The sequence below is a fragment of the Aquarana catesbeiana genome, linkage group LG03 (genome assembly GCF_042186555.1).
Source record: "Aquarana catesbeiana isolate 2022-GZ linkage group LG03, ASM4218655v1, whole genome shotgun sequence".
Classification (NCBI taxonomy): domain Eukaryota; kingdom Metazoa; phylum Chordata; class Amphibia; order Anura; family Ranidae; genus Aquarana; species Aquarana catesbeiana.
Genome location: NC_133326.1, coordinates 497,550,328 through 497,576,685, shown reverse-complemented (window position 1 = coordinate 497,576,685; position 26,358 = coordinate 497,550,328). Strand labels below are relative to the sequence as shown.

General features: G+C 42.2%; 1 protein-coding gene across 2 annotated transcripts in view; it reads left to right on the top strand.

Moving 5' to 3' along the window:
• PDGFRB (platelet derived growth factor receptor beta) overlaps positions 1–26,358 on the top strand; it is a 207,980-nt gene that overhangs the window by 105,060 nt on the left and 76,562 nt on the right. For both annotated transcript variants that reach the window (XM_073621081.1, XM_073621080.1), the window contains 4 exons: positions 12,065–12,122; positions 16,463–16,762; positions 20,921–21,187; positions 23,431–23,558. In XM_073621081.1, coding sequence (XP_073477182.1) covers positions 12,101–12,122; positions 16,463–16,762; positions 20,921–21,187; positions 23,431–23,558 — 717 coding nt within the window. In that variant the 5' untranslated portion in view covers positions 12,065–12,100. The remainder of the gene's footprint in view (positions 1–12,064; positions 12,123–16,462; positions 16,763–20,920; positions 21,188–23,430; positions 23,559–26,358) is intronic.

Genomic DNA, 26,358 nt, shown 5'->3' with positions numbered 1-26,358 from the left:
GTATGGCACCAGGTTGAAGGTCAATTGTGCAATCATAAGGCCGGTGTGGAGGCAAACTACCGGCTTGACCTTTGTCGAAGACATCACTAAAATTGCGGTACTCCTCCAGCAGGGAGTCGAGTGAAGAGGTGCACAGGACCTTGGCTACCTTCTGGAAGCATGTCTCACTGCATTGTGGTGACCAAGAAAGAACCTCAGCATGGAGCCAATCAAAAGAGGGGTTGTGCCTCTGTAACCAAGGATAACCAATAACCAGCTTAAACCTAGGTGAGGAAATAACTTGGAATTGGATTATCTCATGGTGAAGAGCCCCTACTGCCATGGACAACGGAGTCACATGGGCAGGCTGTAGAGGTCTCCCATCAAGAGCCTCAATGGCAAGTGGAGTGTCATGCAGCTGCAGCGGGAATCGAGTGCTGCGATACAAAGGCAGCATCAATGAACACGCCTGCAGCCCCAGAGTTGATTAGAGCCTGTATCTCGATGGACGACTCAGCCCAAGAAAGGGTGACCGAAACCAGGGGCTTATCCTTCTGGATAACTGGGGACGAAACAACGCCACCTAATAACAACCTCAAGATTCGGACGTTCCCTGGATGGGTAGGACAAGACTTCAAAAAGTGACCTGCCTGGCCACAATAAAGGCACAATCTCTCCCTCCTCCTAAAGGCTCTCTCATCCGCAGAGAGACGCGTGAAGCCCAAGTGCATGGGTTCATCTTCACTGACCGACTCGGTACCAGGAGGCATGGGAGGTGAGGGAGGCACGGGTGGGATTGCAAAGCTCGGAGGCAAACGTACAGGAGGTTTCTGCAAGCGCTCCTTAAATGAGAGTCTTTCTCTGAGTCTGGAGTCAATGAGGATGGCAAACGTGATCAACCTCTCCAGCTCAGTGGGTATATTTCGGGCTGCTATCTCATCCTTTATGGAATCCGAGAGACCATGAGAAAAAGCAGCCACGAGGGCCTCATTGTTCCAAGCAACCTCTGCTGCCAGAGTACGGAATTCATTGGCGTAGTCGGCAACAGTTCTCGTACTCTGAAGGACATGAGGCACTTGGCAGCAGAAGCGGAGCGTGCGGGAACATCAAATACCCTTTTAAAGGAAGCCACATACTCAGGGTAACTCAAGACAACAGGTTTTTGCGTCTCCCATAGAGGGTTTGCCCAGGCCAAGGCTCTCTCAGAAAGCAAAGATATCACAAAACCTTGGGAAACGCCTGGGGCAGCATCTCAAAGTGCAGCAATTCTCTAGCTCCCTCATCACCTCCTCCCATGCTCGCCTCCAGGACTTTTCCAGAGCCTCTCCACTCCTATGGAACTCCTTACCCCAACCTTTCTGATTATCTCCTACTCTATTAGCTTTTAGACTATCCCTGAAAACCCTCCTCTTCAGAGAAGCCTACCCTACCCACACCTAACAACTGTATTTTCATTTTCTCCATCTGATCATCCCCCACAGCTATTACCATTTGTTCCACTTGACCCTCCCTTCTAGGTTGTAAGCTCTAACGAGCAGGGCCCTCTGATCCCTCCTGTATTGAATTGTATTGTAACTGTACTGTCTGCCCTCGTGTTGTAAAGCTCTGCGCAAACTGTTGGCGACTATGTAAATCCTGCATAATAATAATAATAATAATAATGTGCAACTTCCAGGGGTCACCCTTCCTTCCTTGAACATCTAAAATGCAGACTTACAACTGTCAGCTACACTGACACAAATGGGATTCTGCTGCCCTGCATTTGACATGCATTTCAAACATGTCAACCCATGTACACAAGCCCAACTGCCCTTTAAGGGATGTTATTTAAGAGGTGCATATTCTGAGGCACCCAGTGTCAATGTTGCTCCAAAGAGTCTCTGCTTTTTGTTATCAGCTGCTTATTGCCCCTAGAGATTTTAGGTCCATGCGAACATGTACTTATGTTCACTTAGATCTGGATGGGAGGGGGACAAGGAAAAAAATTCCATGATACTAATCTGTTCTACTAATAAATCCCATGTCATGAGAGTCTGGAGACTTCCAGGACGCAATTTCGCAATTATGGAAAGATCCAGCCAAAAAATCTGTTTGGAAATAAGCAGAAGAGCTCAGGACCATATGGTGTTGTGGTGGGAGGCAGCGGCAGGAGGGCTGCTCTGGAAAACAATATGACAAATAAACGGAAGCCCAGTAAATAAGTCACATTGGGAATGGGGAGATGTAGACTAAATAGTGATGCCAGTTTGAACTTTTCGTTATCAGTCTTGTTTCTGCTGAGATATAATGTGAATCAATAACGCAGCCCAATGAGATCATTTCCTGAAATGCTTTAAACATACTATTCACTATCATTTAGTGATGAAATACCAGTACAGAGTACATGGTACAAAGATGTGTCTGATGAGGTTCTGAAAATGACCAATCCCAGCTGAGTGCACATCTTGATATGTGGAATGGAAAATATGCACATACTGTACATTCAAATTGACATTTATAACAGTACACAATGTGTACATACATGCTAGAAAATAGTACAGTGGTAAAGTAGACTCATTGACATCTAATCACAACGAGTGCTAAAGGAGCATCAAACCTACATTATAACAATACATGCACGCATTGAGGTACAAGATTCAGGGTTATCAACATCTTCATAAAGAAGAGTCAGGAAATAAGAAAAGTTACAGATAGATATAAAAAAAAATATAAGTAAAATAATAACTTTTTTTTTTTTTTGGCCACGGGATGTAAGGTACAAACAGGTCAGTAATCTAGCTTATAGTATCTAAAGAACAGTGCATGGTAATGTTTCATAGAACGTTATATTGTCATCAGGAAGTGTCTCCAAACAATATTACCCTAGAGAGCTGCCCTCAACTATTTTTTCTTTTTTAGGTTCCAGCAATGGCATGATTGACAATGGATCTACATCAGGGGACATTGTTTTTGTTTTATTTAATAAAGGAATTGTCAAAAACTGTACTGTCTTTATTCACTTTTACACTTTTTTGGTGAATGGGTAGGGGTACTATTACTCATTCACGTGGGGGGGTGGGATCTGGGAGCACCCTTGTTAAAGGGGACGTCCAGATTCTGATAAGCCTGGGTTGTGGGGAAGAGGCTCCTGTCCCCATCAACATGGGGACAAGGTGCTTTAGGGTGGGGGGGCCCACGCCGTTTACGCCGTTTTTTCTAAATTTTCCCCTTAATATTCATACCAGGCCCACACTGATTTTTTTTTTCTTAATTTTTAATTGCCGGCACAATGATGACAGCTGATAAGTCATCCGTTGTTAAGAGAAACTGCAGTCTGCTCACATAATTTGTAATAAAAACATCTTTGCCATTCTGAAGCTTCCCTCCAACCACTTTGCATATTAGTTTATATATACTGTGATTCTGTACTTGCCAAATATGCTGCAGAAATCTCCCTTCACTGAGTCTTGCTGCAACCATTTTAACTGTGGGCGGCGGAAGCTGCTGCCTGTTTTACTTCCTGGATTTACACAGACACACAAAGGCACACCTCCAGCTCTGCAGCCCTGCAGCTCTCATTGACCCTCTTATGACTCATCCACCCTCCCTTCCTGGCAAACTCTCACAAGAGTTAGAGATAGAGCTATGCATGATGTCATAAGCCTAGGCTAATGACCAGACAAGAAACAGGAAGTGGGCTCTTTAAGGTATTTACTGGCAGAAAAAAAAATCTTTTACTATCCAAACAACAGTGAAAACAACAAGGGCAGAAGATTTAATAGATGGAAAGATGAAAAAATGACTGAAAGTCCGCTTTAAGGACACGGCTGCCGGCTTCCTGGCCCGCTCCCTAACAACCAGAAATTTGGGCCCCCACCCTGTTTCTGACAAATACCACATGTGATACCGCCAGCAAAATCCTGATGATAAAAATTGTGTGTTTTTTTAGTCTCTGTTCCGTTTGTGAATTGGACTTAAGAGCTTACCACATGTTTTTTTTGACGGAATTTACCAGCACATTCTTAATTTTATGGTAAATATCGCATAATCTTTTTTTTTGGTTTTTGTTATTGTTTTTTTTGTTTGTTTATTTACCACATGCAATAATTTATGCAAAGGAGTCACGTGCCTGTGTTATCGCATGCAGTAAATATTAGTGAATTGACCCCAAACACACTGTAAGGATTTCCAGAAAATCTTAGAATGAACCATGATACCTTCTTCTTACAAACTGGGCAACACAGTGGCTAAGTGGTTAGCACTTCCACTTGGCAGCACTAGGGTCGCTAGTTTCGAATCCGAGCCATAACACTACCTGGCTGAAGTTTGCATGTTCTCCCTGTGCCTGTGTGGGTTTTCTCTGAGTACTCCGGTTTCCTCCCACACTCCAAAGACATGCTGGTAGGGTAATTGGATCCTATCTAAATTGGCCTTAGTATGTGTATGTATGAATGTGAGTTAGGGACCTTAGATTGTAAACTATTTGAGGACAAGGACTGATGTGAATGTACAATATATTGCATATGTGAAATGCTGCATAAATTGACGGTGCTGTATACTGTAAGTTCCTGTAATAAATACATCTAAAAGGTACAAAAAAAATGTTTAAAACATTTTTGGGCATTCTGTGTGAATGGGAACAAATAACAAACATATAGTGGGGTTTTCTCCAATTTGACTGCAAATATGGAAATATGCTCTGTTGGCCGTTCAGAGCAAAGTGACAGTGTCTGTGTACACACACCCCACTGATGATCACCTCTCCATTAACCCTTGGCCGCACTGGGTAACATTAGAGTGATAGAGTGATGTCACTGTCTCTAGGTGCCAATACTAGGTGTTTTGGTGACGGCACAATGGAGGAAGGAACCTTGAAGATCAGGGTGGACAGGAGTGGGGAAGGTATGTTAAGGTACTGGTACTATACATTGGTTTTAATGTAGATTTGTTGTTGCAAGATGAAAAGAGAGCTTGTTAAGGCCTAAAACTGCTGAAGAATATTCAGCATCTAACACACTTGTGATTCTGTTGGATGTCTGGTCCACCACTCTGTGGTAGGGTTCCATCTGACGGCACCTAAATAACTACTGTATTGTGTATTGACGTAGGGGCCAGTGGAAGGAACCAAAGAATGCAGCGGGGGACCAGCCCTCTGACACTCTTGGACGTCTGCCAGTTGCTGGAAATTCTTCAGTGGACATAGCTCTTAAAAACAAAGGAGTTAGGACTTGAATGAGAGTATCACTTTGTGTCTGCGACAGAGAGGATGTGGCTTTTTTTGATAAGATGAGCAAACTTGGAGGGCATATGAGGAAAGCCTTGTCAAAATCACTGATAGAAGTTCTAACTGTTCCCCACTCTTTCCTGAAACTAAAAAAGTTTAGCTTGAGTTGAGCTGGTGGTGAGCAAATTCCACCTGTGCCATTTCACTGACAGCAAAAATGATAAATTAATGGCAAAATACAATGTGCCAAAATCAGTTCACTTTTAGATAAGAAAGGAATAAACGTTATACATATTGGGGTTGATTTACTTAAAGCGCAGTTCCACCCAAGAGTGGAAGCTCCACTTATTTGCTTCCTCCCCTCCTCCTGTGCCACATTTGCCACCTTTCGGGGGGGGGGGGGGGGGTACTTGTTTTTGACAGGTACCCATCCCCACTTCCGAGAGATCTCAGGAAGTTCAGTCAGAAGTTCAGCCCTCCTCCTCCTTCCCCCGCCGCCAGGCCATTCAAACAGCACAGTGTGCTTCATGCATGCACAGTAGGGATCCGGCTGTGAATTCAGCTTCACAGCTGGTTTCCCTTACTACGAATGGCAGTGGCAGCACCGAGAGCCGATGGAAACATCGGATGGCGTGCCGAAATCACTGGGTTCCAGGACAGGTAAGTGTCCTAATATTAAAAGTCAGCCGCTACAGTATGTGTAGCGGCTGACTTTAAATTTTTTGCTGGGGGGGACTGAACTCCTCTTTATGGAATAGAGCAGCATGTTCACTTCCAAAGTGAATTTTGACTTTGTAAATTCAATTTTTACATATAGATGAAAATGCACTTTGTAAAGAACACCCAATCATCAGGGAAGGGTAAAAGATTTTTTTTTGCTTGTACAGAATTGGATGACTAAAACCAGCACAACGTCATCTCATTCATCCAATCAGGTACAATCAAAAGTACAGTTTTTTTTTCCCTTGCATGTGATTGGGTATTCTTTTGCAAAGTGAAATTTCACTTTGTTTCATTTAATTTCATTCATTAAGATAATTAACTTCGCAAAGTGAAAATGAATTATTATTAAGTGATCTCCTTTGGTAATTCAGGGTCAATTCCTCTACATAATTTTTTTTTTTTTTAGGATAAGGCTTAAATAGTCCTTCAACGAAGAATTTAATTAACTGAATTACAATGATAATCATTCAATTCCGAAAACCTGCTCAGATAATTATTTTTCATTGCTAGCTATTGCTTGCAGCCACAGTGTTCGTAAGACAGCCAGCTTATCCCCATTCCTCTACATACTGCTTTCTTCCGCAGAATCATAATTGTGCCTATTCCCTTAAAGGCCATGACAGCACAATCACTTATAGAGGAGGACATGCCAGCAGAAGACAACTACATCTAGTAATGATGATTTTAATTTAATCTATTTTTCTAAGTTATGACTGCCCACAGCACTCAATCAATTTATTCAGCATAATTGGAAATCACAGCCTTGGTACAACATTCTTTTGCGTTTCATATTGTAAGGCAGGCATGTAGATTAAATCAGTAGTAAACTTGTTTTTTTGTTTTTTTTATCTGGACCCCCTGTAGCTTTATGCCATAATGTGCTAGTATGTATTGCATACTAGTACATTATGGCAGACTTACCTGTCAAAGAAAGACCTCCAGCACTGTGCTATCAGTGCAGAGTCGCCTCCATCTTCACTCAGTCTTCCATCTGGGTTTACTGCGTTCGGCCGATTGAATGACCAAGTTATGATGACGTGACTCCAGTGCATGTGCACGGGAGTCACATTAATGCTGCATAAAGTGGGCGCAGTAAAGTACCGCTGACAGACAGGAGGAAGCATTTATGGCAGAAGAAATGATCAGGGTTTTCATAGAAACCTGCCTGTCAGTGTTTTTTTTTTTTTATTTAGGTTTTTAAAAACGCTTTAATCAAGTTTGTAAATGAGTTTATTGGTTATATTTTATCCTGAATTGTAATAACACTAGGTGTTTTGGTGGCGGAACAATGGAGGAAGGAGCCTTGGAGATCAGAGTGGACAGGGGTGGGGAAGGTATGCTAAGGTACTGATACTATACATTGGTTTTAATGTAGATTTGTTGTTGCAAGATGAAAAGAGAGCTTGTTAAGGCCTAAAACTGCTGAAGAATAGTCAGCATCTAACACACTTGTGATTCTGTTGGATGTCTGGTAGGATTCCATCTGACAGCACCTAAATAACTACTGTATTGTGTATTAATGTAGGGACCAGTGGAAGGAACCAAAGAATGCAGTGGGGGAATAGCCCTCTGACACTCTTGGACGTCTGCCAGTTGCTGGAAATTCGTCAGTGGACATAGCTCTTAAAAACAGAGGAGTTAGGACTTAAATGAGAGTGTCACTTTAGGGTCTGCAACAGAGAGGATGTGGCTTTTCTTGATCATATCAGAAGCACTGTGCATTTTCAGCAGGGATGTGGATTTTTTTCTGGGAGGGTAGGTCAGGTCTCTGAAATGTTAGAATTTAGAGGCACCTGGGGCTGCAGAGAATCGTGGGGGTGGAAAAATTGGGCAAACTGTAGTGGAAATTTAAGACTTATGTCTTCGTACAGAGAGCACATATCACAAATATGTATTTGTACAGAGTGCAGGTGTCAGGAATATGCAATGTAAATAGTGCAGGGGTCACAAATATGTAATGCATAGAGTACAGGAGTCAGGTGTATGTATTGTACAAAGTGCAGTCAGGTGAACGTAATGTACTTAGGGCAGAAATCAGTTAAATGTAATGTACATACTGCAGAGGTCAGATGTATGTGCATAGTTCAGGGGTCAGTAGTGGGTAACACACACATATACTGTACCCATTTACACATTGTATACACACATGCATGTGCTTTTAGCTGCTACTGCTGACAGAAAACTGTTGGGGTGGCAGTGCTGAGGAGGATCACCTTGATGGGCTGCTTATGGCACAATCATCATGGATACATGGAAAATACTGTATATGACTGTCCAAAAGCAACATGTCCGGCAGACACAGGCAACAGATTATTGTCCACAGCATTAGGATCTGGAGTACTTGGCAAGAGATGCGGGGCATGTGCCCTGAATGCCTGGCCCAACACTATAGAAATTCTGGGGAGGATTGGGCCCCCATATCCTCCCCTTATCTATGCCCCTGGATGTCCGCCTGCAACAGGACTAAGAAGTAAATCACTTTTCTGTTGTATCAACAGGTATTTTTCTGTATTTAAAGGGAAAAACACTTTGAATTGTGCATGTATTTACAATATGTGATTTTATTTTGATTTTTTCCCTGACCCACACTTTAAAGTTGAACTTCTTTACTACTGGTTCACCTTTTTTTAGCTTCCAAAATTTTATTAGGTAGCTTTTACGTTTTTTAAAATTAAAGGTCCTTACACCTACTAACACTTACAATAATATGCTGTACTGTGGACAGGGTTTCTCAACCAGGGTTCCTTCAGAGGTTGCTAGAGGTTCCTTGAGCCAAGGAGCAATTTCTGCCCCTCAGATAAGTTCCCACTGACACCATTGATCTTTTTAGCTATCTATAAGAGGGGAATTCTTCCCAATATTCACAAGTGTAAGGAGCATTCTTCCCACTAACCATCACACTAATGTATCAAGAGTTGTAGATCTAGTAATTTTTTTAGCAGGGGTTTCGTGAGAGAATGTTTTTTCATGGGTTCCTCTGTGTTGAAAAGGTTGAGAAAGGCTTATCTAGGATATCACAGTATTGGACTCAAAATTGATATAAATTAAAGGGTAGCAGGCAACATTGACGTGTTCCCACACCTTCAGCAAATAATAACAATTAAAAAAAATGCAGTGCTACCTATGTGGAATATTATACTGGTGTTATTTGATTAAAAATGATGGTGACACAGTCACCCGCCTACAGTATGATGAATCCCCCACTTTAATCTACAGTATTTAGTTGTATACAAAACAATAAATAGTATATGAAAAAAAAGGAAGTGTAACACATCATAACCACAATAAATGCTGTGATAAAAAAAACTATTAGAAATGATGATGGCACCATCCTAAGAGAGATGCCAACTGTAACCTACGTGACTACAACACTTACTGTATGTTTGGGTTGTAGTCACATTGGCAGTCATATTGCTGTAAGCATCTCTCCTAGGAGGGTGCCACCATCATTCCTAATAGTTTTTCCATTTTTTTCCATATGCTTTTTATTGCTTAAAATACAACTAAATAGGTTGAAGTGGAGATTCATCAATGGTGGGTGTCACCATCATTTTTAACCAAATAACACCAGTATAATATTCCACATAGGTAGCGCTGCATTTATTTTTTTTTATGCTCATCAAGGATTGCTACAGAAACTGATGGAAACATCTCCAAATGTGTAATATTTTCTGCATCATCCATTTGTTTCCTTTAATAGGGAGTTCATTGGCAACTAGGACGACGACTGGGGATCCTGCCAATGCGTGAGACCAATGTTTCAACGCCTGGTTTTCTTAATGAAGCCCCCATAGTAGTATTGCTATCATTAGTAATGTTTGAGAGACAATAGATTGTTTATAAGCAGAGTCCTCCCAGCTGTGCGGAATAAACAGTCTAGCTGTTATTCTAGAACGAATTCTTGTATTATCTACTGTAATACAGAGTCAGGGCCTTTAGTTACCAAGTACCATGTGTTTTTCCCTTTCTGTAACTGTTTAATATTCTTTTCTCTTCTGTATTTGCTCTTGCTGCTCAAATATCTGTGAAATGAACCAAAGGGATTATTATGTGCAGAAACATTTTTTAGTGTGGAAAGAACTGAAAGGTAAAGACATTAAAACAGGCCATTGTGTTACATGAAACATTCACAAAAGGAATGTGCCCTGCACAAGGTCTAAGAGGAAGATACATACTGAGCAAATCTATAAAGATCTACAGTAAAAAAAAAAAATGATGCAGAAAAAACAGAACCTTATAAGTCCAGGGACAAAAAAGAACGGAGGGATGAGGGGAAGTGAGGGGCTATATGTCTATATATCTATATGTCTATATTGTTACAAAATGAGTTCACTCCATTTCACAAGACGTAGCAAATATTTCACTACTGTTTTGTATTCTAGTATTAATGAGCAGGCAGCTATTGAATAGACAAAACCAAGCGTTATAAAATATAATCAATAACTGTAAGAACTCGGAATAAAAAACAGAGTACTGTTTTATGGTGAGGACCTGATAATATTCACTGAACACAACCAGCAAACCCTGTTACCGGGACTGTTTTGACAAAAATGGCAGTGGTGGACCAGTACCTAGTGCAACAGGCTGAGCGGGGCAGCACAATGTGCAAATACAAAAAAAAAATTTAAAAATAAAAGATAGATATAATAAAAATAAAAATGTCCGTTTATCAACTTCTAAATTAAAAAAAAAATAATTTATGATAAAAATAACCAAAATGTCTAAAGTTTCACTTTAAAATGAAGCTAAAAATGAAAACAAACTCCCAACGTTTAGGTTTGGATAGGGTGGGGAAGGGTTAAATCAACTCTAAGGTTATTATTGCTGTGTTCTCACAAGGGCATTCATCATTTCTATATGTCCTGCTATGTCCATTGTTACTAGTAACAAGTATCTCACTTTATTTATTTATTACAGGTACCATAGCTCCAAACTGTCCCTGATTTCGAGGGACTGTCCCTGATTTGGAGCAGTGTCCCTCTGTCCCTCATTCCTCCTCATTTGTCCCTCATTTTGGTCTGATCTTTAGAGTTGATAATAAAATGCACTTTTTATCTATGCACTTTTTATCTATCAAAAAGTGTTTTCCAGTCTTAAACTTGTAAAATGTGAAACTATGAAAAACTTTTTTTTTTCAACATTTTAGGCCTTTTTTCGTTTGTGTAGCAAAAAGTAAAAAACCCAGTACTGATTAAATACCACCAAAAGAAAGCTCTATCTGTTGTAAAAAAAAAAAAAAAAAAAAACATGATAAAAATGTCATATGGGTACAGTATTGCATGACCACGCAATTGTCATTCAAAGTGCGACAGCGCAGAAAGCTAAAAATTGGCCTGGAAGGGGGTGAAAGTGCTGGTATTGCAGTGGTTAATGGGTAATGGCACCCAAACATGCGTTGCGCAGTGTGCAGTAACTGCCATGCGTTTGGAATCTCAGACAGAATTGCGAATTTCAAATTGCAAAATGTGAATGGAGCCTAAAACAGCAGAGTACAGAATGGATTCATTATACACAATGGGCAAAATCTACAAAGAGGAAAAGCCAACTCCGGTAAAAGCAAAATTCCTCCCTTGCAGTGCTTTCTTGTTTATGTCTAGGGGAAAGTAAAAGCACTTTTATTTACCCAATCCTGTGCTCCCTGGTAGACGGTGCTTCCCCATGCTCCAGCAGTGGACTGTCTCTCTCTATGTTCATGTTTAGGGCAGGGCTATGGGCCCTGCATTGGTCTTGAGGACATTAGAAGACATCCGACCACTGGAGTGCAGGGGAGAAGAGGCTGCTGGGACCATGCTAGCAGCACAGAGGAGCCAGCGGGAGCAGAGGATCGTTCAAGGAAAACTGCTGTTCCATTTCCTCCAGACATAATTAGTATTTAGTGAGTATTTAGTACGGGCACAGACTCACTGTAAGAGAGTATTTTTACTTTCTCCTGGGGTTCTGCTTTAACACAAGGTAATGGATCTTTATTTTTGCTCTGTAACTGTAAATTTAAAAAACTCATTGGAGTTAGTTGGAAATAAATGTCACTTTATTTAAATTAGCTTTGTAAATTCAGCCTAATCTTTATTAGTGGGCTTTTCTTTTAAATATTACAAATCCTCAATTTACTGTAACTTTATATACAGCGTTACTAATAGAACTACATGTTTGTCTTCACAGGATATTCAAGCGACTCCCAGTAAGGAGGTTTAGAAGATGAATCTGTGTATAATTACAGGTAATAATTATAGTTCAGGCTGGAATTAGGGACACACAGGATTTTGGGGTCAAAAAAATAAAAGTGTTTATCCAGCCAAAACTTTATTCTTAAGGGTCATTTATAATTGGGGGCAGAGATTGCTATCTGCTGTCATGCCCATCTGAGTAATAAAAATGTGGCCGTGGTGTGTAGCCAATGGAGCCTCTGTTTAATGAAGCAGAGAGAGTTCTGTGATTGGAAGAGAGCTGGCCATGTGACTTTTTATGCAGTTGTGTTATTCTCCACCATCTATAGGGCCTATTTACATCTATGCATTGCAGCAATGCATGTTACATACATTGACACGTTGCAGTGCTATTCATTTTTAATAGCACCCGAAACAAAGTGCCCATAGCTCCCAACTGTCCCCGATTTTGAGGGACTGTCCCTGATTTGGAGCAATGTCCCTCTTTCCCCCCTCATTTGTCCCTCATTTTGGTCTGATCTATATAGTTGTATAAAATGCACTTTTTATCTTTCAAAAAGTGTTTCCCAGTGCTAAACCTTTTTCATCCAATTTCTAAATTGCTGCATTTGTAAATTTTAAAAGCCAATATAAAGGAATAGGAGTGGTAAAAGAAAAAGCCCTTGTGGATTTAATTAACCTTTTTCTTGGGTTAATTCTCCTTTAAGGGGGTGTGGCAGGGGGCGTGTCTCATGCCTACATATGTTTGCTGGTAGGCGTCCCTCATTCCCATCTCAAAATGTTGGGAGGTATGGAAGTGCGTTGTTGCTGTGCTTTGCGATAAACATTTTGGGACAACTTGGTGTATTGAAAGTCCATTTATTTCACTGGTCTTTCCTAATGCAACTCACGTTGATGTCTGACATAGCACATTGCACAAAGGTAAATGGGCCCTTAGAGTTCCATGGCCAGGGCAGCGCAGACCATATTTGTAAAGTACATCACTGCGCATCATAAACGTGCCCTTTTAAAGCAGTGTAGCTATACCATTGCTTTTTTACCATCTCAGGGGCAATTTTTTTTTTTAATTTTTTACATACATGTTGAAATCTGCAATTTTTTGTAGAAAATTACTTAAAAGCCCAAACAATTATATACAGTGCCTTGAAAAAGTATTCATACCCCTTGAAATTTTCCACATTTGGTCATGTTATAACTAAAAAACTTAAATGTATTTTATTGGGATTTTATGTGATAGACCAACACAAAGTAGCACATAATTGTGAAGTGGAAAGAAAATGATACATGGTTTTCAACATCTTTTACAAATAAATATCTGAAAGGTTTGGTGTGCATTTGTATTCAGCCCCCTTTACTCTGATACCCCAACTAAGATCTAGTGGAACCAATTAGCTTCTGAAGTCACCTAATTGGTAAATAGAGTCTACCGATGTGTAATTTAATCTCAATATAAATACAGCTGTTCTGTGAAGCCCTCAGAGGTTTGTTAGAGAACCTTAGTGAACAAACAGCATCATGAAGGCCAAGGAACACACCACACATGTCTGGGATAAAGTTATGGAGAATTTTAAAGCAGGGTTAGGTTATAAAAAAATATCCCAAGCTTTGAACATCTCATGGAGCACTGTTCAATCCATCATCTGAAAATGGAAAGAGTTTGGCACAACTGCAAACCTACCAAGACATGGCCGTCCACCTAAAGTGACAAGCCGGTCAAGGAAAGCATTCATCAGAGAAGCAGCCAAGAGGCCCATGGTAACTCTGGAGGAGCTGCAGAGATCCACAGATCAGGTGGGAGAATCTGTCCACAGGACAACTATTAGTACAAATCTGGCCTTTATGGAAGAGTGGCAAGAAGAAAGCCATTGTTTAAAGAAAGCCATAAGCCACTTGCAGTTTGCAAGAAGCCAGTAGGGGACACAGCAAACATGTGAAAGAAGGTGCTCTGGTCAGATGAGAACAAAATTTTACTTTTTGGCCTAAAAACAAAAGGCTATGTGTGGCAGAAAATTAACATTGCATATCACCCTGAACACACCACCCCCACCGTAAAACATGGCATACATAAACACGGCCAAAATGCTAATACCAAAATATTGGAAACTACAAATTATCCCCACGATGCGTCAATGGCTAAATGAGGTTAATCATATCTATCACATGGAAAGCAGCACGCTAACATTACGCAATAAATCTGATCTGGCTACTAAGATATGGTCCTGCTGGTTCGCGTTTAAGTTCTCAGTAGAGTATGCAGAAATAATGTCTCAATAGAGTATGTAGTTGAATTTACCTGCATTGTCCGAAGGAATTCTGCTAAGACTGGAAACTCTCCACCCCCCTTTCCTTCTTTTTTCTTTTTTCTCTACTCTCTCTTCTCTTCATCTCCAGTTTTACTGTCAACTAACTTTTGAATACAGTTGGTGGTAAGAGAAATATTTTAAGTTGGAATAGGTACCATGTATACCTAGCTGTAAATATTAGGAAGGATGATATCCCTAAGTTGAAGACTACGAAGAAGTTAGAAGTAATGATCGGACCTCTGTTGTGGGTTATGTTATAAATCAGACAACACTCTCTGGATAGTGGTTTATTTGTATATGGGGGTCCATGTGCCTTACCACTGTATATGTATACCAATACTGTACAATGTTTAAATAATCTTCAATAAAAACTTATTGAACAAAAAAAAAAACATGGCATATAGCACAAATATCCCCCCACCCCCCCTCCCAGCACAAACACCCCTCAATCATCCCATCTAGCACAACCCAAAAAAAAAGACTTTGTATCCTAGTACAAATTCCCTCCCCTCTTTACCATATCTAGCACAAACCCCCAAAAATCAACCCTTCTCTTCTCCCACCCCCCTCGCAACACAAATCTCCTTGAATCAACACACCTAACACATACCCCACATTTCCCCTCCTAGGACAATTCTTACCATCTGCTGTCCCTCAAATTCCTCCTCCCAACACAAATCCCCTCCTCCCTCGTGGTGCCTTCCCCACCTCACATGATATCACAGTGTGCAGGACAGCCACCCCTCCTGCCCACCCTTTTGTACTGGCCTTGCATGGAGGAGACAATGGGGATATGTACACGCCAATAAGGTTAATCAGTCTGCAGGCACACGAGTATAGGAGGGAAAGGGACAATCAGTTGGTATCACCTAATAGGGGACCATGTCCCAAGGCCTCCTTGCAGTCACATCCTGCAGTCAGTGCATACCAGGTGACATTTTGTTCAATAATTTTAGGGTGAGAAAGGGGACACCGCTAGGTGTTCCGCAAGAGGAATGAGAGGGAGGCCAATAGGGGAAAAAAAAGTGGACAGGAAAGGGAACCATGGTGGGGGTTATGACACCAGGAGAGTGAGAAAGCTTAGAACTTCTGTTAAAGGAGAAGTACAACCAAAATTCTTTGGTTGTACTTCTTCTGTGGATCACAGGAGTGCAGTTTGTCTACACTCCTCCCACTCTCAGCAGACAGTGGGCTGAAGCCCACTGTCGGCTGAAGCCCACTGTCAGTTGACGTCACAGAGCCGGTCCAGGCTCGGGAAAGATCGCAACTATATGGTCAGGATCCACCCACATGCCTAGACCGGCACCCAGCTCAGCTGAGAGCCTGAACTGGCCTCTCCCGCCCCCTCCACAGGCCAGTGCTCCAGTGAGCAAGGAGGGGGCAGAGCAGAGAGTGGTGACTGCCAGTCACCAGCTCTCTGCCGAGGGAGCTCTGGGAACCTTTTTGTACACCATTATTGCCTGGCTTGTGAAAGTATTTGATGAAGACAATATCCCCATTTGACAGAAGGACTTGTTCTCAGTGAAGTTTCATATATATCGTTTGGGTGTCAACTAATAAGGACGCTACCAAGCCCTCTGATGAATTTTATATATATATATATATATATATATATATATATATATATATATATATATATATATATATATATATATATATATATATATATGTGTATATCGGTATATAATTGAATTTTTTCTTTAATTTTCTTTTTACCATTCATCAATTTTCCAATTCAGCCTGTAGTTAAGGTTGATATCTATGTTAGTTTTTTCACTGACTTTTTATTAGTGTGTTTGTATGTTACAGGTTGCGCACCTAATTCCACTTACATATATATTGATTTGTATTGTAAGTGTACTGCAGTGATTGCCACAAGATTTAGAATAGTGTATAGAAACGGCAATTCCTGCGAATTCCAAATCGCAGAGTGTGAATGGGGCCTAAAGCATGCATTGCAACAATACATACATAGGCATAAAAGCAACCAATAGCAACCCTTTAACAGTAGTAAATAATAATACTTAAATGAGAACAATGGGATAATATATTAACAAAGTACATTTAATTTATCTTTTTTTTTTTTTTAGGTTTGTTAATATTCACTTGGAGAACCTCGTCCCTGGAAATCAACCCGAATGAGTCAGAAATAGTGCTCAATCTTGACAGCACCTTCACTCTGAGCTGTTCTGCCGATAGGAAGATCATCTGGATGCACGATGAGCAGTTTGTTTCCTCCAGTCTGGATTACAGAGATGGCCTGTACACCAATATCCTTACCCTTTCTAATGTGAACGGGATCAACACAGGACTCTACTCTTGTCTGTACAATGAATCCACTAGCCAAGCAGATAAAGGAGATGTTAAATCTGTCTACATCTTTGTACCAGGTAAAAACAATACTATGATTTCATGCCAAAATCTACCGAACTTACTCTGAGCTTCTGTAAAGATGTTTGAAGGAAAACAATAATGGTTTTGAATTATTATTAATTTTAATATATTTTTATTATATAAAATATTTATTTCACAGTTGATACATGTAGGGTCCATTCAAAGAAAGTATGATTCATTAGCACTACTGTCACTCATTTAGGGCTGAACTTTAGGCAGATATAAAAGACACAAGCTAATGCAGCACGATAGTCATTAATACATCATTAAACATATTTTTTAAATGCAAGCTGTATAAGTACCGAATTCTGACCTGGTATCAGCCTCTTGCAGTTCTGGTGGAGCAGAGCTGGATTGTGAGAGAAAGATGCAACACCAGGTGCCAATCAGTCCTTGTGCTGGCAAGCATGCTGGTAGGAGAAGAAAGCGGGGTGACAGAAAGATGAGCTCCTCACTTTGCTGATTCTCCTTTCACTGTCCAGTAACAGGCTGGGGTTGGTCAAGTACAACCTGGGCTCAGAGGAAGATCGAATGATGCTGGTCATCAGACTGAAGGCATCTAGGGACAAAAAAAAAATTACTAAGGGGGAAATCTCTGGGATAAAGATAAATATTGCAGAAAAATACAATTTTGTTATTTTATCTTTTAATGGGTTTTTATTTTGGTATTTTTGGCTGGAATTCCTTAAATCATCAAATAGACAGACGATTTGCAAAACTTTAATGAGAGAAGTCCAAGGGCCAAAGTTCCAAGGTTTGTGCAGTAACCTAGTGGTTCTCAACCTCCGTCCTTAAGTACTCCCAACGGGCTATGTTTTCAGGTTTTCCTTTTCTTTGCACAGCTGCTTTAAATCAATATCAATGACATGGTATTGATAAAAGCTATTTTATCTAAGGGAAGTTCCCAAAACATGGCCCGTTGGGGGTACTTAAAGCTTCTGCTTAAAAAAAAAAAATGAAAAGTCAGCAGCTACAAATACTGCAGCTGCTGACTTTTAACAATCGGACACTTACCTGTCCCAGGGTCCAGCGATGTGGGGGAACGAAGCCCCGCTCATCTCCCCCTCCTCTCTGCAGCGCCGGCATTGTAACTGTGGGCGCCTGGCTGTGGCTTCACAGCTGGGCACCCACTGCGCATGCACAAGCTGCGCCATGCGCCGTGACTAGCCAGGCAATCATCTGGGACCTGTGATGTGTTCCAGATGATTGCCAAGTGGGAGGGGGGAGAGGTGATCTCCCTTCCGGTGCCGCGGTGCGTCGGGAGGAAGTGGGAGCTGGAACCCTCCAAAAAGAGGGTACCGCCCCCCCCCCCCAAAAAAAATGTCAGGGGGGTCGCCTCCCTTAAAGCAGAAGTTCCATTTTTGAGTGGAACTCCGCTTTAAGGGCTGAGATTGATAACTACTGCAGTAACCAATCCAATAGAATTCATTTTGCACTGGTCTGTCATCAGCAGAGGAAATTCCAGTTGCTTGTCTTGGGTTACTGCACTTAAAGCAGGACCAAAGGCTGTCTATGCTCACTCCTCCCTAGTGCAATGTGACATATGCAAGCTCCCTCACCTGTGCTGACATCTTTACCCAATCTTATTCTGGGTTCAGGATCTTTCAGAATGGTTACCATCTTGACTGGTCTTCCTGAGATGACAAAACTCCCTAGCAAATTGTGGGGCCCCTTACACAGCTTTAGGCCTGGGCCTCCCAAGCCTTACCACCAACATTCCCCAGGGCTCACCCACTGGCTGCCCCACCAAATCCGCCCACTAGCCATCCCACCAAGCTCTTCAGTGCCTCAGCCCCCCTCACACCTGTACACTCTGAGCTCCCCTCACACCTGTACACTCTGAGCCCCCCTCAGACCTGTACATTCTCAGCCCCCTCACACCTGTACACTCTCAGCCCCCCTCACACCTGTACACTCTCAGCCCCCCTCACACCTGTACACTCTCAGCCCCCCTGACACCTGTACATTCTTAGCCCCCCTCACACCTTTACGCACTCAGCCCCCCTCACACCTGTACATTCTTAGCCCCCCTCACACCTTTACGCTCTCATCCCCCCTCACACCTGTACACTCTGAGCCCCCCTCACACCTGTACACTCTGAGCCCCCCTCACACCTGTACACTCTGAGTCCCCCTCACACCTGTACACTCTGAGCCCCCCTCACACCTGTACACTCTGAGCCCCCCTCACACCTGTACACTCTGAGCCCCCCTCACACCTGTACACTCTGAGTCCCCCTCACACCTGTACACTCTGAGCCCCCCTCACACCTGTACACTCTGAGCCCCCCTCACACCTGTACACTCTCAGGCCCCCTCACACCTGTACATTCTTAGCCCCCCTCACACCTTTACACTCTCAGCCTCCCTCACACCTGTACGCTCCCAGCCCCCCTCACACATGCATGCACACACACACAGGCATGTACACACACACAGGCATGTACACATACACACACAGGCATGTACACATACACACACAGGCATGTACACACACACACAGGCATGTACACACACACACAGGCATGTACACACACACACACACAGGCATGTACACACACATACAGAGGCATGTACACACATCACACACACAGGCATGCAGGGCCGAAATTAGGGGAGGGGCAGGGGGGCACCTGCCCGGGGCGACGCATTGAGGGGGGTACTGCTGACAGGGGCAGTGACAGTGGTAACACTTCTCCTGTCAGCCCAGCGCTGGGAGCGAGGAGGAAAGAGCCAGAGGCGGTGAGGACTGTGTTCTCTCTCCCTCTGCTATTCCCCACCCTGAGGCTGTTTTTGGGGCTGCTCAGAACTTGTAACAGGGGCAGACTTCGGGCACTGCCTGGCAGGAAGGTGTAGGGAGAACAGGATAGGAGTGGAGAAGACCATCAGGGGGTACTTCTGTAGGTGCTCAGACAGCAAGGGGATTGGTGGGGTGGGAAGCGCGATGTCCTGTACTGGTCTCTTCAGCGGCTGAAACCCGCACTCAGAGCCGGGACAGGGGAGCGGCCTCCTGGGGCAGTGAGAGAAGAAGTGGCGGAATGGAGAGAGCCAGGAGGAGCTGCGCTGTGTTGTGCTTTCCGGCTCTCTTCTACTGTCAGAACAGTGATCCTCCAGCACATTAGACAGAATCGCTCTCACATGGCATCGCACTGTATACACACACAGTTTGATTACTGCCCCCTATCTCCTCCAAGGACTGCTCATTGCAGCTGGAAATCTGGGTAGGGGCTGTAATCAAATTGTGTGTATATACAGTGCGATGTGAGAGTGATCCTGTCTAATGTGCTGGAGGAGCGTTGTTCTGAGAGGAGAGCTGGAGACATCCTGTCTCATGTGCTGACAATAGATAGTGAATGGGAGCCGGTGGGCAATGGGAAGGTGAAAGGAGTCAGTGATATTAGATGGCATAACAAAGCACTGACTCCTTCACCATGGATAATGCAATCATTGGATAACCCTGCGGATAGCATCCAGGATCCAGGTACATTACAGGCATCAGTTATCTTAAAGCTCTAATTTTGGGGGGGTGGGGGTGGTCCCCTGGTGTAGTATGGGGGGGATAGGGGCGTCCTCTCCTCTCTCTCACCCCTCCCTCTCTCTCACCTCTCTCTCTCTCCTACATCCTCCCCATCACTCCCTCTCACTCTCTCTCACCCCCTCTCTCTCTCTTACATCCTCTCCCTCAAACTCTCTCTCACAGCTTCCCTCACCTTCCACTCTTACCCCCCTTTATTTCTCACCTCCCCTCTGCCCCTTACCTCTCTCTTTCTCACTCACCCCATCTCTAACCCCCCCTCACCCCTCTCTCTCTCTCACACCCCATTTTTCACCTCCCTTCAGCAGGACGGAGGAGCCAGGACCCCCGGTGGGGGACCCAAAAAGAAGAGTACCAGGGCTGCTCTGTGCAAAACCATGACATAACACGTTTGTTGTTTAAAAAAACAAAAAACGAAAAAAAAAAAAAAACAAGCCTTTAGTATTACTTTGATGCAGGTGATAAATAGAAGATGTTCCTTCTCACTATAGCCAACACATACATTTCCCCTTGTTCACACATTAAGCCTCCACTGTATATTCCCTATAATAATATATCTAATCTAACTGGTTTGTTTCTTGCATTATTATTGAACTCTTGCCTTCTGCTCTCTGCCCAGATCCGGAAATGTGGTTTCTGCCAATCAAGGAACATGAGGAGTTCTTAATTGTTCCACTGAACAGCAAAAATACAATTCCTTGCCGAGTGACTTACCCTAATGCTACAGTGACTCTTCACAAGAAGATAGGAGATACTGAAATCCCTTATCCATATGACAACAGGAAAGGTTTCACTGGATATTTTGAAGATCAGAACTATTATTGTAAAGCTTCTCTGGATGAGAAGGAAGTTTCTTCTACTTCATTTTATATCTATAGTTTGCAAGGTAAAATGATCTCCTAAATATTTGTGCGTATATGGCAGAAACGTGCTTTCTCAGTAAAGATTTTGAAGCACATAATCAGGGATATTAGGGGGATATAGAGTTTGCAGGTTTTTAGTGGACCCCAGTGGGTGTGTATCTTTGCAGTATTGAAAATCACACCAAAGACTCCAGAATAAACAGGTACTTATCTGTGGTGACAACCGAGACCTTTAGAATGTACATGTCAGTATAATCTTCATCTATTCATCAGATGTGAATGTGCTACTTAGTGGTCAAACAAAATATTTAATGCCCAAATCTAGGTTGGGCACAAAGTAAGTATTTTCTCAAGCCATGTCACATGATTATGAAAGTAAAAATAATTAAGAGAATGCAACCCTGGAATCATAATACAGAGATACCTTCGGTTTATACAATCCACTAAACTAGAGCATGCCAAAATAGAGAGGTTGGCTACCTGAGTTAAAAGAGCCTTGCACCCCTCTGTGTTTGCAGTTCCATTTTTTTCTGTTCTACTGCTGGATTCGCTCTTAAAGCGGAACTAAAGTCATCGATTTAACTGTTTGCCAAAACAGTCATATTTAAGGTATCCTGTGAATGATAACTGTCACAGTTGCATTTTCTCTTAACTGAACTGTCAAGCCATCAAATGGCTGGTGTCATAACTGATCACATGTGCAGCACCATAGCCACTTCAGATCAGAGGCCAAGATGGCAGGTTTTATGCAGAAATACAGATGACTTTCAATGCAAATATACAGAGCAAAGCTCAAACTATTTTTTAACAGTGCTCTAAGATCTCAGCTTTTTGTAAGGTTCCTACCAAAAGGTCTGTATTGTTGCCGCTCTTAAAGAAAAAATGAAGAATGGAATAAACAAGAGAGACACAGGAGAACCATATATAGTGTAGATTCTTTGGTTTTTATAGTCACAAGTAGCAAAATATAGTGGAATAATATTATTTACATCTGGGTGGGTTGCAGTAATCCATAGAAATGGTCTGCAACCTGTCATCAACTATGTGGAGAATATCTCTGTCCCCATGCACTCAATGCATAGGGAGAACCAGACCTTAGTCCATCAGGGTGGGCTGTGTTAAGCTTGGTTGTTATGATAAGAGATGCTCTAAAAAAAAGTCTCGAAATGCTCATGTTGCAGAGGTGCCCAGCATTAAGCATCAGCATGATGTAAAAATACGACCCTGTCTACCGACATTACATAATGTCTAATCAACCCAACAATTTATCAGATATTGATATTCGATATTATTCATATTAGATATTATTGATATTAGATATTGATATTAGATATTATTGATATCAGGGAAGTAGGTCTTCCCTAATGCCTGGTGGCCAAGCCTGCTCAGTAAAATTAATTATTCGTTGGGACAGATTTTCTTGGCCAATTACAACTATTTTCCTCCATGACAAGCCATAGCTTGCAGAGCTCCTCTCCCCAACCACCACCAACCTCCATAGTTTAGGACAGGGGTCTCCAAACTTTCTAAACAGTGCCAGTTTACTATCCTTCAGAATTTAAGGGGGCCAGACTGTGACCAGTAATAGTAGAACATGTCCCAGCATCAGTGGGCGTAAACAATCCCCCATCACTGGTTTTAGTGGGAAGAATAGTACCCCATTGTCTTTATCAGTGGCAGCAATAGGGGCCTATTGTTGGTATCAGAGGGAATAATGGTGCCCTATATTTGGGGGGAATAGCACCCCATCATTGGTGTCAGTGGGAGGAATAGTGCCTCATTGCTGGTGTCAGTTGTGCATGGAATTGTGCCCCAAGGGCCAGACAGAGGAAAGCAAAGGGCAATACCTGGCCCCTGGGCCACAGTTTGGAGATCCCTGGTTTAGGGGATGGGAACTATGATAGGTTGGAGGGTGGGGGTAAGTTTAGTTTATCTATTGATGTATGTTTGCATGATTGTTCACAAAAGCAGTTGTTAGGCAACTGAAATATGCATGTATGGTGGTTGTAATGATGTTCATAATCATTTCATTGATGGACACAAAAAATAGTCAAAGTCTATAGAAAACCATTACACATGTGTGAGCAGGACTGTAAGGATTCCAAACCCCTGCTTATAGTAAGTGAAAGAGCATAGTATCCTAGACCTACTACCTAGTTGCAGATTTGTGATGTTTGTATTGAATTCCTTTTGGTTTATATGCATTCCACTACTGTACCATTACTGTTTATGCAAACATACAAGTCCTTTTATATTTATCTTCTAGTCTCCACTATCAACATGGACATTACCCCCGTACAAAGCACAGTGGCCATTGGAGAAAACATCACCATTAAATGCACGGTTATGGATAACGAAATTCTTAATTTTACCTGGGATTATCCAGGTAGGAAGGTGGGTAATATGCTAAATAAAAATCCTTCAGTGTTAACTTATTTCAATATGTCTCCAGTATAGGGTGGATGCTGGAGGATGTTAAACCACCTACAATTATTTTAATTTCTTAGGGTCCCTGATAGTAATATCCCCACATCTGCTATGTCTGCTATGCTATGGGTGAGACAGCCAATGTAATTGCTCACAGATTGTCCTGAGCTGGTAAACACAGATCACAGAGATCAATAAGGCCAATTTCAATTTACTTGCACTCATTTGAAAATAAAATGAGCATTGCTAATAACCGTGAATAAGGGGAACGTTCCACTTCTGAGCATCCCCACATTTTCAGGATGCCTAAACCGCTTAACCACTTCAATACAGGGCACTTTCACCCCCTTCCTGCCCAGGCCAATTTTCAGCTTTCAGCACTGTCACACTTTGAATGACAATTGCACGGTCATGCAACAGTGTAACCAAATGAAATGTGTATAATTTATTTCCACAAATGGACCTTTCTTTTGGTGGTGTTTGATCACCACTGGGTTTTTCTTTTTTGCTAAACAAATAAAAAAAGACAGAAAATTTGGAAATGTTATTTTTTCTCTTTGTTTCTGTTATAAAGTTTTGTAAATAAGTAAGTTTTCTCCTTCACTGACGGGCACTGATGTGGTGGCACTGATGAGGTGGCACTAATATGCAGCACTGATGGGCACTGATAGGCGGTACTGATATGCAGCACTGAAGGGCACTGATAGGTGGCAATGATGGGCACTGATAGCCAGCAATGATGGGCGTCACTAATGGGTGGCACTGATAGATAGCACTGACGGGTGGCACTTATAGATGGCACTGACAGGCATTACTGATGGGCACTGACTGGCATCCCTGATGGGCACTGATTGGTATCCCTGTTGGGCATTGATTGGCATCACTGCACATTATCAGTGCAGATCCTCCCGCCAGGAGAGCCAATTATTGGCTCTCCTCTACTCACGTCCTATCAGCGTGAATAGAGGAATGCCGATAACCTTCACTTTCTAGTTACGCTGTGATCAGCTGTGATTGGGCACAGCTGATCACATGGGAAAGAGCCTACGTCATAGGCTCTTTATTATGATCGGAGATGCGGTGTGTCAGAACAACACACCGCACTACCAATCGCCGGTTTGTTCTGCTGGACGTCTTATGACATCCAGGCAGGATAATGGAACCCCCGCCCTGCCAACATTCTGCTATAGACAGGATGTAGTTAAAGACCGGGAGAGATATTATGAATGTACCAACTAAATAGCTTGTAGGCAGGTGCAAGTCTTCTTTCTACCTGTAGGTGGCACCATGCCAATACTACAGGGGAAGGGGAGTCTGTTAAGAGACCTTGTTTCCTTTCCTTGTTTCCTTGGGACTCTGTTCGACCCCTCTAGGGAATAAAAGGTGATATCCAATTCTCAAGAAATTATATATAATATGTCAATGTAAAAAAAATTAATTGTGTATACTAAAGAAAATGACAAAAAAATAAACTGGAAGCTGGAAGCTAGTGTGCCATATACAGTGACAGCTTGCATTTGACTGCCGTAGTTCCGTCAGATTAGGCGCCCCGTCAAAACTTGTAATGGAAATGACGTTCCATTTAAAATTTTAAACAGTTTTCAGGTACCCTGACTCCTTTTTTCCATTTATATATGAATTCTATTGGGGAAGGCTTGAAAGTCCGTGAAGAAGCCCTGGGGGCCTATATATCACTCCTGGGTAAAGAAGGGAAGGATCCAACTTTGTGCTCTAGCTTTAGGCCGATATCCTTGATCAATGAGGACGTTAAAATATATCCAAGGATCTTGGCGGAAAGATTCCATTTATGCCAGACTGTATTGAGAAAGATCAAGCAGGGTTTGTCCCCGGGAGGGAGGCAAGAGATAATATATTAAGAACAGCTTTATTGATGCAGACAGCAAAAAATGGAAGGAAACCTGTTCTATTTCTATCAATAGATGCTGAAAAGGCTTTTGATAGGCTAGATTGGGATTTTATGTTGCGGACATTAAAGAAATTTGGTATGGGCCCATGAATGCTGAGGTAGATAGAGGCTTTATACTCTAACCCCACAGCTAAAATACAAGTAAATGGAACTCTATCCAAGACTTTTCGGCTATATAATGGTACACGCCAGTGGTGTCCTCTGTCCCTACTACTCTTCGTGTTTTCTTTGGAACCCTTTTTAGCTTCCATAAGAGCCAATCATAAAATTAAAGGTATTGAGGTTGCAGGACAAGAACATAGGACATCCATGTTCGCGGATGATGTTATGTTATATATAACGAATCCCACACAAACTCTCCCAGAGGTTTTGTTAGAGCTAAGTGACTATGGGGATGTATCGAACCTTAAGATCAACATGGAGAAAACCAAGATATTAGATATCTCAGTTTCCTCAGATGAAGGAAGGGATCTCAGAAATCTGTATCCCTTTAAATGGAGGAGGAGTGGATTGAAATATCTGGGAGTGTTTCTGTCAACAGAATGGACCTATATTAGGATAATTATTTACCCTTATTGAATAACATTAAACAAGACTTGAGAGGATACCCTGCACATAGACTATCATGGTTTGGCAGGATGTGTTATCAAATAGATTACTCTTCCGAAAGCCTTGTATATTTTCCAGTGTCTCCCGATAAATATGCACATATTTGGTGGCAATGTTCCCTGATTCAGCCCTATTGGAGGGAAGTATTGGACTGGATAAAGAAAATCAGTGGGAATGAAATTGGATTTGATCCCTAGCAAAGCCTGTTTCATGTAACGGGGATGCCAAGGA